Source organism: Eublepharis macularius, chromosome 5, assembly GCF_028583425.1.
Source record: "Eublepharis macularius isolate TG4126 chromosome 5, MPM_Emac_v1.0, whole genome shotgun sequence".
Classification (NCBI taxonomy): domain Eukaryota; kingdom Metazoa; phylum Chordata; class Lepidosauria; order Squamata; family Eublepharidae; genus Eublepharis; species Eublepharis macularius.
Window position 1 is genome coordinate 14,757,247 of NC_072794.1, and position 11,271 is coordinate 14,768,517.

At 45.6% G+C, this 11,271-nt stretch overlaps 1 protein-coding gene across 1 annotated transcript; it reads right to left on the reverse strand.

The window, feature by feature from the left end:
* Nucleotides 1–2,796: 2,796 nt before the first annotated feature.
* On the reverse strand, nt 2,797–10,658 carry MYDGF (myeloid derived growth factor). Its single transcript, XM_054981894.1, has 6 exons — nt 10,473–10,658; nt 9,202–9,252; nt 8,679–8,740; nt 6,346–6,427; nt 5,319–5,391; nt 2,797–3,324 (listed from the first exon to the last, which is right to left on the reverse strand). Exons 1-6 carry the CDS (start codon nt 10,641–10,643, stop codon nt 3,245–3,247), a joined length of 519 nt encoding a protein of 172 aa, XP_054837869.1. The 5' UTR covers nt 10,644–10,658; the 3' UTR covers nt 2,797–3,244.
* Between the last annotated feature and the right edge of the window lie 613 nt (nt 10,659–11,271).

An 11,271-nucleotide genomic window follows, 5' to 3' on the forward strand; every position in this document is an offset into this window, starting at 1 on the left:
GCAGGCTGTGGAATACTGAGTATAAAATTCAGAACTAAGAAACGTCCTTCTAATTTTACATATTTTTAGAATGCCAAGTTCTTTGTCCTCATTATTTTAAAACCGTTTTTGGACCTAGTTTATATTTCTGCACATTCTCAAGGAGGTGTGTGGTCATGTGTAGAAAGAGTGCTTCCATTCGTTTATCTTCTCTCTCTATTCATCATTATTAGCCCCCTTTTCTCCATCTTCAAAGAACACAAAGCATTTCATAGACCCATCCGAGGTGGTTTTCAGGCTTAAAAAAGAACACAGTATTTTAAAGAAAGAAAAGAAATACAGCTGGGCATAGTAGAATGGAGCTTCTCGAAAGCATATGGCTGTGTCGTATAAAATGAAAAGGAGGCCCAAGGAGGTACCTCCAGAAGCCAGGACTTCAATGCTTCTCTTAATTCCTCCCCCCATGCTGCCAAATAGGTAAAAGTGCAAGCACGGAGTCATTGACCCATGGGGGGGACATCGCATCACAATGTTTTCTTGGCAGACTTTTTGTTATGGGGTGGTTTGCCATTGCCTTCCCCAGTCATCTACACTTTACCCCCAGGAAACTGGGTAATCATTTGATCGACCTTGGAAGGATGGAAGGCTGAGTCAACCTTGAGCCAGCTACCTGAACCCGGCTTCCGCCAGGATCGAACTTAGGTTGTGAGCAGAGATGGGGCTGCAGTACTGCAGCTTACCACTCTGCGCCACGGGGCTCCTAGGCTGCCAAATGCAGTGTGAAATGGGCACCCGCACCCAGCTTGCAACATCACCAAGTACAGGATACATAGCCATGTAACTAGGATAAAAAAATCAAGCTTCCATAAATAGAGGTAGTTTACCACTCAATACCAGTTGCTGGAGGCATGCAACAGGGGGAAACTTTGGCTCCTGGTGCTCCCTTGTGGGCCTTCAAGGAACATAGAATCATAGAGTTGGAAGGGGCCATACAGACCATCTAGTCCAACCCCCTGCCCAGTGCAGGATCTGCCTAAAGCATCTCTGACAAGTATTCATCCATCTGACTGGTCACCGTATAAAGTTGGGCGCTGAGTTAGATGAAGCCTGGATCTGATCCATATGCCCTTACAAGGCAGGAAAGAGCCAACATGTGTTTACAAATGAAATGACAGAGGATCTGGATAGATGTAGGGTTTAAGTCAGATATTCAACTGTTCACAAACTGAGCTAACATGAGAAATGCTCGAGTATGTATAAAGAAAAGTCAAGTGCACATGGATTGTACATGTCTTCACTGTGAACTGTGAACTGGAATAGAAGCGATGGGACAGGAGGGCGCCATTATTTCCATCAGGATTCCTTTTAAAAAATATTTTATTAAAGATTTTTAAAAACAATATAAAAATTTAAAAAAGAAAAATGAAAAAAAATAAAGAACACAGTTGTAATCATTATAAAGAAATAAAAGGAATAACTTCCGATATGTGACAAACACATACACATAATGTTGCACGCAAGCACAAAACATGTTTTTTCCCATTTTGTGCAAAAAGTCTGTAAGGGGTTTCCAAATAGCAATGAATTTAGATAATGTCTTTTCTCTAATCAAGGAAGTAAGTTTGGCCGTCTCTGCTGTTTCCATTAGGATTCTTAAACAGACCTGTGCAAGCACTGTATCTAATACATTTTTATCTTGCCGTTTGTTTAAGAAGCTAAGAGCAGCATCCACAGGTTGAGGATTCTGACAGTTTGCTTTTAGGATTTTGTGTAAATCTGCAAACATGCATTTTTTCACTGTAACAGTAACTTAGTTTTCAGCCTTGAGAAGAGGAGCAGATGCATCAATGGCTTGATGCCCGGAATAAATCCTAGAACAAATGAAACAGAATTTGCAACAATTATTCTTTGGAATGCTCAAACCTCACCCCTCTAGAGAAAACAAATTAGATGGTTTAATAGAAGTCATTTGAAGCTCATGTAATTGTGTCCCTGTAAGATGACACGCCCGAAACCCTGTGTTGTGGTGAGACTGTCCTATTTTTTCTGAAAATGTTTTGTAAGAATTTTTGACATTGCATTTTATGTTTAAATACAGGCTAGGTAGAAAAAGACATACTTACTTTACTTATACTACTTATAATCTCATTTGCATATTTTAATGTTTCTGTATAATTGTGATTGGGCACAAACTGAAATATGAACCAAAGTTTGTCACGAACCAGGTCTTTTTTTGATTTGTGAAACCAGCGGTTCGTTGGAGAGCATTTCTAATGAACGGCAACAATTTTTAGGCCGGTTTGGTTCGTTTTTTCGTTCGTCTCTGCAGATATCCTGGCACTGAACAATCAGTTTCCTAGGAAATGGGGGAGGGCTCTCTGCAGACCTTCCGCTGCCCTGGAAGTGACATATTCACGAACCAAATGAACTGGTTCACGAACTGGGCAATTTCATGCTGGTTCATGGCCTAAGGTCCACCCAGGGAGTTTCATAGCAGAGTGGGGATTCGAACGCAAAGCTCAACACTCTAAACACAGTACCACATTGGTTCGTCTATGTTTGTGTGGTTATATGTGGAATCTCAGCACTGCAGCATATTGTCTCAGGAACATTCTTCTAAGATAACATTTCACAAGGAAACCCATCATGTGTTTGGGTCAAAAATCACAGAGAAGACTTTGCTGCCTTTGTGCTTCGGCCAATGAAACATTCTAACTCCAAGACTTACCTAACTTTCCTTTAACAGCAGCAGGCCCATAAAAAGTGCATCCTGTCCACAAACAAAAGCCAGTAAAAAAGAAAGAGACACAAGTCTAATTTAAGAGACATACTTTGATTTATTCCAAAAAAAAGAATTTTGAAGCCCCTCTCTGGCTATTGAGCCAAATTATGCAGCGGGTGTGGGAGGGAGGAGGGGGGGGGGGGAAGAAACACGTTTTGGTTTGAAAATGTTCTGGAGGAGCCAAAAGGGTAAAGAATAATTCTGTGATATTCTGCCATTGCAGCCAGGGACTAACAATGTAGGTAAGTGCAGAAGGCATTTCCCCATCTCAACCGCTGATTTTTGTATTCGTTGTACCACCAAAGCAGGATGTAACAAATGGCACCCCCAAAATTCTCAGCAGTTTGGAAAGTTTGGGAATGCCTCCAAGTCCCAGCATATGAAAAAGTTCCAACCCTGACCGGAAAATCCTCATCAGCCAAAAATAGCAGCCAATGCATCCATATTGTTTCCAGCAAGGCACAACCCCTTCCCGTTCAAGTGTCACAGCTCGTCGTGGGCCGTTTTTGCTACGATCACCAGCTTGGAAAGTTCCGAGCGGAATTTGCCTTCCTTGTGAGATACTGAAAGAGGAAGACATGAGATGTGTGAGACAGAGGCGAAGCGGCAGAACCGCTCGGGAATCCCATTGATCCCAGAGGCTGAGAATTTGGCGCAAACTTCGCAATGCTAAGCAAGTTTTGGGGTTTGGCTGGAAATCTCCAGGGCAGAATCCTGAAAGCAGTAAGCACTCCACAAGCCACTTCTGGTACCACTGCAAAATGGCATGACCAAAACAAGTCACCCTCCTGAAGATAATCTACCAAAGAGGCTAATATTTTAAGCAGAATTCGGGCAAGGCAGCACATGAATGATAAACTATCTAAAAATGATTGGTAGCCTCAGGTCTTCTTTACGACTGAGACAGTTGATGTGGGAGAAAAAACTGGTGGCCACATCTGGGGAGCCCACCAGCAGGGCTTGAAGGCACAGCCCTTCTCTGGGGGGGGGGTCTATCCACAACATCTGGCGATCAGAAGGAAACCACTCCTGTCTTGGGCGAATATCATTGTTAGGTGTACACAATGTTATTTGGTTCTTATAGGAGGGGGTAAAAATTGAGACCCCAAGAACTGAATGAGACTAAAGGTCCACTTCGGCTAACATTCTGGACCACTTGAAGAAGCAAAGAAAAAGAATAAAACTGATGCAAGCAGGCTGATTTGGAGGAGATGATTTAATTCTGGCCTCCCCTCAGGCAGCCTGCTGGCAAAACTAGTTGTGATGAATTAGTCTCACATTACCATTAACAAGCAGGAAGGCACATAAAGTGAAAATCTCATCCCAACCCTAAACTCGCCGCCCCCCCCCCATTCTAAGAGCTCTCAGGGGCTTAAGCAGGCCCTCCTTTTTCTTTGAAGTGACCCTCAACTGCTCCCCATAGTCCATCTCATCTGGAGCACACTCACTCTTCAGCAGGCTGGAGTGTATCTTTTGATTAATTTACAAAGTCAGAGTTTTCTGCGTACCTGTGGACTCTGTCCTCTGAGTACATCTTGACCTTGCTCACGAGCGGTTCTTTTTTGAAGCTTTTGCCATCCACTGGGAGGGGTGTACTATGAGCGTGATACTCTCCAACCATACAGGCCAACACTTCAGTCCTCACATCAGACAACAATAGGGATCCCGGGTGCCCCAGTGGAGGCGGGAAATCCCCTGCTCCCACCCTCCACTCCCTGCCACCACTCACCTGGCTGAAAGAGGGGGAAAGCAGGCATCCTGGGCGCGCTCCCGGGGCAGTGTGACATCACTCCTGGGAGTGACGTTGTCGCGCAGGGCCCAGGACGGCTCCCCCACTTTGCTGCAGGCTGACTTGGGCCCCAAATGGATCTGCTGCAGAGCATGGGAGCGCTCCTGGGCCCTGTGTGATGACATCCTGGAAGTGATGTCATTGCGCTGCCACAGGCGCATGTACGCAAAAGTGCCTGGTCCCCCCTCTTGCCAGGAGGGTAAGGGGACCTGGCAACCCTCGACAACAAGCATCTCAACGGTCACATCCAGGATCAAAAAGCAACTACCGCTGATGGACTACTCAGGAAGAGAACAAGCTGAATCACAATTGGCTCATGGCAATCCCATCCACAGGGGCACACCCGGCAGGAGATGGGCAGAGGTGGTTTGCCACTGTGTTTCCTGGTGGTCTCCCATCCAGGTACTAACCATGGCCAACTCTGCTTAGCTGCCAAGTCCTGATGAGCTGGGCTAATCAGGCTGCTACAGACTACCTAAGCGATGGGTTAAATCTGTTCCCCTAGCAGTGGTGCTTTCCTCCAATGCAAGGCGGCTTCTCCAACCCAGGCATCAAGGGAAGGCCCCCTTAGGCTGAAGGAAAGCACCACCGCTAGCCTTGCAAATCTGCAAGGTCCAAATCTACACCGTTTCACAAGGAAAGCGACATTTCCCAAACTGCAAGAAAAAGAGGGGCACCAATAGAAGAACAGGGTGCATTTGTGAGCGCTCAGCCGTACTTCAAAAGCATCCCACGTTTCTCCTCAAGCAGCCCCCATTTCCAGCTTACCAGCCATTTCTGTCACATGGAATTCCTCCTCCTTCAAAGGGACGTCACTCTGTCCACCAGCTGCAGCCGCGGACTACAAAGAACGAAGGAAGGAAAGGTAAGACACTGCAAGAAGTAGCAGATGAGCAGGCACACACATGTAGAAATAGTTCTATCTTGCCCACCCTCCAGTTGTTGCTGCGGCAAGAAATTTCTTGGGCCTAAGAAAAGACCAGAGGCTGCATCTTATTTTGACCTTGCCACTCCTCTACGGAGCTCAGAGTTCCTCCTTCCCCATTTTGCCCCTCCCCACAGCCATGCAAGGTAGGCTAGGTTTAGAGAGAATGTCTGACCCAAAGGATTTTGCTGCCGAGAGGAGATATCATCTTGTTTCTTCCAGGCCCAGGGCTCATTTCGAAGGGGAACACGCAGGAATGCAGTTCCGGCAGTTCCCCAAAGAGGTCACATGTCAGGTGGCCCCGCCCACCTGACTCGGCCATTTTGGGCTCGTTTCAACCTGGACTGGGGCTGAAACGGGCCTCTGACAGGTGATGGATCAGTCTCCCACTCAGCAGTGGCCCGATCCTGACCATTTTGGGCCCCTTTTTGGCCGTTTTCATTCCCTTTTTGCCATTTTGGGCCCAATTTCAGCCCTGAATGACCAAGATTGGGTCTAAAACAGCCAGGATAAGTGATGTCAGGGGGTGTGGCATATGCAAACCAGTTATGCTAATGACACACTTCGGGGGATGTCAAGGGACATGGCATATGCAAATCAGTTATGCTAATGAGTTCCTCCAGCTCTTTTTCTACGAAATGACCCCTGTCCAGGTCCTAGCCTGACCCTACAACTCATTGAATAAGATAATATGGGAGTTACTGTAATGAAGAATGCAAAAAGAAGTCTAGTAGTATCTTGATGACAAACAGTTTCCTACTAATCTTTAAGGCTCCTTCACAAAGTGATCCGGTGGAACAACTGCACAGTATATTTAAGAGTACTTTGCAGCCAGCCCTCCGATTCCCCACGCATCTGAAAAAGACTTACGTAAGCCATGCCATATTCAATCTTTGCCCCTTTCACCTCTGCCTTAAACTGGGTAAAGAAGAGATAGGATTTTCCCTGGGGCCTGCAAGTGAAGAGAGAGACGGCTGTGATGCCAAGGAAGGAAGGGATTATATGCAGCAATCACATCAAGCCAGATAGCCGAGGGAAACGGACAAGGCCCAGCTGAGTTGGCAGCTCAGCACCTGGATTATGACCTGGGCTTTGCAGGGTAGCAGAAAGGCTGTGGCACTGCACATCAGTTGCAAGCAGCAGAGAAAGCCCAAAATTGCACTTTGTTGGGGTGATGGGCAAGGATCCATGTATGCCCAAAGGCAATGGAAGGCGAGTTTCCAACCAGGGGGAGCAGGATTCATGCTTCGCCCAGGCAGGAGAGCTGGTACAGACTAGTTGTTAAGTAGAGATGTGAAGACCGGGTTGGGGGTGGGTGGGAACTTTCAGGAAAAATATGTTTTGTTCTGGGTTCCTGCTCCCAAAGTCTTTTTCAATTGTTCCGATGGAAAAAAATTGCAATTTGGATGAGAACTAAATAAAACACAGGAAATAAGGAGTGAACAGCTTTTTAAGACAAAGTTTTACTCACTGAAAATCTGTAGCATGAAGATGTTATTCAAGACTATCTCCAGCAATAGATAATAATCATTCCAGTCCATGTTCTAACCACATTTATTCCAAGAGGGTATGGCCATTGTATGTACTTTTACATTTATACCACACTTTCCCCCCACCTCCCTTAATGGGTAATCCCAAACGGCTTACAACGTTGTTCTGCCCTCCTCCATTTTATCTTCACAATAACCACATTATGAGATCGGAAGTTAGGCTAAGAGACTGACTGGTCCAAGGTCTCCCAACAAGCTTCCATGACAGATTGAGGACGTGAACTTGGGCCTCCCAGATCCTAATCGGAGTCTCTAACTAATACACTTAGGCTGATGTAGTGAGACGAACTTCTTTTGCTTGCGGACTGCTGCATGTCTCCCTCTCGTAACCTTTAAAGCTAAGATATATGTGCTAAAAGATCACAGAGTGCGGCAATTTCTATCTTTCGTTCTCAGTGGATAGATTCACTATTTTGTTTGTACATAAACCAAGGTATTTATATTTTTAGATTTTCTATATATGCCAAATAGTCCAATTTTATATGCTAAGATATAAATGATACATTTGATATTGTTAAAGTAGAAGGTTTGATAAGAAAGTAAGTACTGCATATATTTCAAATTTTATCCAAATTTCAGAGGGGGGGGACTAAATGATCCCCCCCCCACAATAGCAAGATTTCCAGAAGTTTTCCATCTCACCAGGTGTGAGTGAGAGTGAGCTAGCGAGCACCATGACCCAGGAGGGCCCAGTGTCTGAACGCTATCTCTGCTACTAGGTGGCCGTAGGCAAGCCCGTCTGTTAGCCTTCCCCACCTGCATTATGGAGATTAATCCTGGCCTACCATTAAGTGCTGTTGTAAGGATAGCAAGGTGGTATAGCTCAATCCCATCAGATTCTGGAAGCTAAGCAAGGTCCATTCTTAGATGGGAGAACACCAAGGAAGACTGCAGAGGAAGGCAATGGCAAACAGCCCCTGCTTCTCACTTATGGAAAGCCCGTTGATGGGGTCACTGTAAGTTGTGACTTGATGGCACTTTACACACACACAGATAACAAGAGCACATGTGCATGACACTTTAAACACTGAAATACTGCAATATAAATGCTAAGCTCTTAGCCAATACACAGTACCGGTTCCCCTGGGGTGATACACTTTCATTCCTTCATTCCTCAGTATTATGATGGAGCTCAATCCCTTCCAATTAACACTTAAGCAAACTAGGGAATGTCTTCCCAGTGGAGGGGATTCCTCAGACATATATACTCACCTATCAGGGTAGGGAAGTAGAAGAAGAAAAACTACTGGCTAAGATAGCTAAGAGTCCAGTAGCACTTTTAAGACTAACCAACTTTATTGTAGCATAAGCTTTTGAGAGCCACAGCTCTCTTCGTCAGATGCATCGTCTTAAAGGAGCTACTGGACTCTTTACTATTTTGCTACTGCAGACTAACAGCTAACTCCTCTGGATATATGGCTATCACATATATAGAACCATTCAAAGTGGTCTCGTTAGAACTATAATAGAACCATGCATGGTCTCTTTCTGTAATCCTTACAACAGTTCCACCAGGTAGGCCAGGAATAATATCACAATACTGCAGGGCGTGTGCACGCTGGGACTGAGACACGGAGAGTTGCTTAAGGCCACCCACTGAATTCATAGCAGAGGTGATTATATCTGTTTTAAAGAAAAACAATTCGTACAAACCTCCAGACTGAACAGGAGAACAGTAAATTGTCTTCGCTGACTCCAACGCTCATCTGCCATTGCTAGGATGGAAGAAGGGACCAGAGTCAGTTTTAGAAGCCATCTGCACATACCCTTCACAGCCCTACCAGATGCATTAGACAGCTGCCAGACACATCCAAGGTCACAGTATCGACAAAGCCACATTGCACCTCAGCCTTAGTGACAGAGAGAACTCGATATTTTGCCATGAGTTTTCAGCTGCAAGTTGTACTCCACACCCCCACATGCCACACGGTAGTTTCACTTGCAGTACTCTGACCGAGAGAGGGAGGCAGGAACTTTTTTGCAGCCCTAAATCACCTCTTGCTTCACTCCCAGAAACATTACTCCATGTCAACATTCTACGGTCAATGTTTACCTTCTGAGCAGCTGGAACAATGGCAGAATGAGCAAATTAGCCGTCAGAGATCAGAGCAGAAAGCTCAGGAATGGGGGGATACAGGGCTTAAGCAAAAGCAACCCGGAGAGTGATGCAACTCACCTCGTTTGTCCCGCCCTGAGCTGCATAGGTAAAAGTACATGTATAATCTCCCTGCAAAACACAAGAAACCCAAAGAGAAACAAAAGGTTTTATATAGTTAATTGTTTATTCTCTTACAAAATATTAGCTGACCACTTGGCAAGCAAGGGGGAGCCAAGAAGATGTGATGGGGTGGGCAAATAATATGGTTAGGAAACAGGAACAAGGTAGAAGGAACTGGGTTGCTCTCTCTTTGCAATACTTATTTTTTTAAAAAATGATTCTACCCCTTCTCCACCCCAACCAGCAAAGTTTCAGATTAAACCCTGAGGTTTAAGTGCCCTCCTGCTGAAATACTTTTGGGACAACAAAGGCGCCCAAAACCTCTTAGGTGAAATCTCACAAACTGCTATGCTAACTGAGGAAGGAATGCTAAGTGGGCAGACACACAGGGTTTTGCTTAAAAGCAGGGGCATTAGTAAAGGAGTTTTTGAGGCAGTGCAGTGATCAGGGCTCTAGATCACCCTGTTCCTCTACTTGGCTGGGATAATATGAGCCACTACAGGTGACGCCACTTATGTGCAAAATCAAAAGGGCACACCTTGCAATTATGAAGCATTCATTTCAAACCCATCCTTCAGCCAGGTCAAATTGCATACTATTAACAAACACACAAGTGAGAAATTTCTTTATGCATTCCTTTTGTTGTTGTTTACACCTCCTCCTAATTATGCCATTCAACTACATTTATGTTTATTCCTAATATTACACAGCCAAACTATTATCAAGAAAGATAAAAGAGTGCTGGACTTCAAGCAACCCAAATGACGCCTATTTAAATTTAATTTATATCATACTATCGCGCTAAGGTTGCCAGCTCCAGAATGGGAATTTCCTGGAAATTTGGGTGGAGACTGGGGAGGACAGAGTTGGGGAGGGGCTTCGACAGGTAAAGTCCACATTCCAAAGAAAATTTTCTCCAGGGGAACTGATCCCTGTTACCTGGAGATCAGTTGTAATTCCGGGAGATCTCCAGCCTCCACCTGGAGATTGACAAATCTAGAAGTAAAGCGTCATCTCTCACTAGCACAAATTAACTAGACTTGCCCAGCTTGGCCACTTTCTACGGATACCCAGCAGGGCCAAAATTGCCGTAAATCGGAGACCAGTTGGCCAATAGCAAGACTGTATTTATCGTCCCGCCCCTCTTCACCACGCCAGCCAATCCAAAGGGGTTCCAGGCTCAGCCAATCAGGTGGCTCCACCTGGCTCGCGCGGTTTTTGTTCCTCACCAAACTTCTGGAAAAAGAGTGGACCATTCCTCCAGGCCTCACGTCGAATTCGGCCGTGCTAGCGCCTTCCTTTGTCCCGGCGATGGAATAAAAGAGGTGCAAAAAGAAGAAGACTGCAACTAAGCCATCCCGGAGCCATCGCTCGCTGACTGAGCTGGGCGCCGCCATCATGGAAACACCTAAACAGTGCTGGTACGGCAAGGCTGAAGGGTCAAATCTAAGAGTAGCCTGCCCCTTTCGAGAATTTCTCGCGGAGGCCATATTTGAAATGGGCAAAACTGTGCGAAGTAAAGTGGGCGGGGTGACGGTAATGCTGCTCGTTTTCACCTAGTTCCAAAGCAGCCATGTTTTAAATGGGCAAGCCTGACAGAACTGTCAGAGTTTAACCCTTTCTTAGCTCATATCCCCGACTGGGTTTAGTATTACAAAAACTTATTCCTGGTGGGAATTTCTTTCCTTTTTCGTTAGTTGGACCCCGGGCAGGTGCTCGCAAATTGTCAACCCGATGCTAATAATTTATGCAATGGAGGATTTGATTTATTGAATTCCCTGCCTCAAGAAGACGCACACCAGCTCGAGTTACCAACCTCTTGGAGATCTCCCGGAATTACTTCTGGTCTCCCAGCCATAGAGACCAGCTCCCCCAGAGAAAATGGCTGCTTTGGAGCGATTTGTACCTTGCTGTGGTCTCTCCTTCCCCGAACTCAGCCCTCCCCAGCATCCACTCCCCAAATCTCCAGGAATTTTCCAACCTGGATTTGACAATCCCTTCGGGAGCTTTAAAAGAAGTACTGGGTGC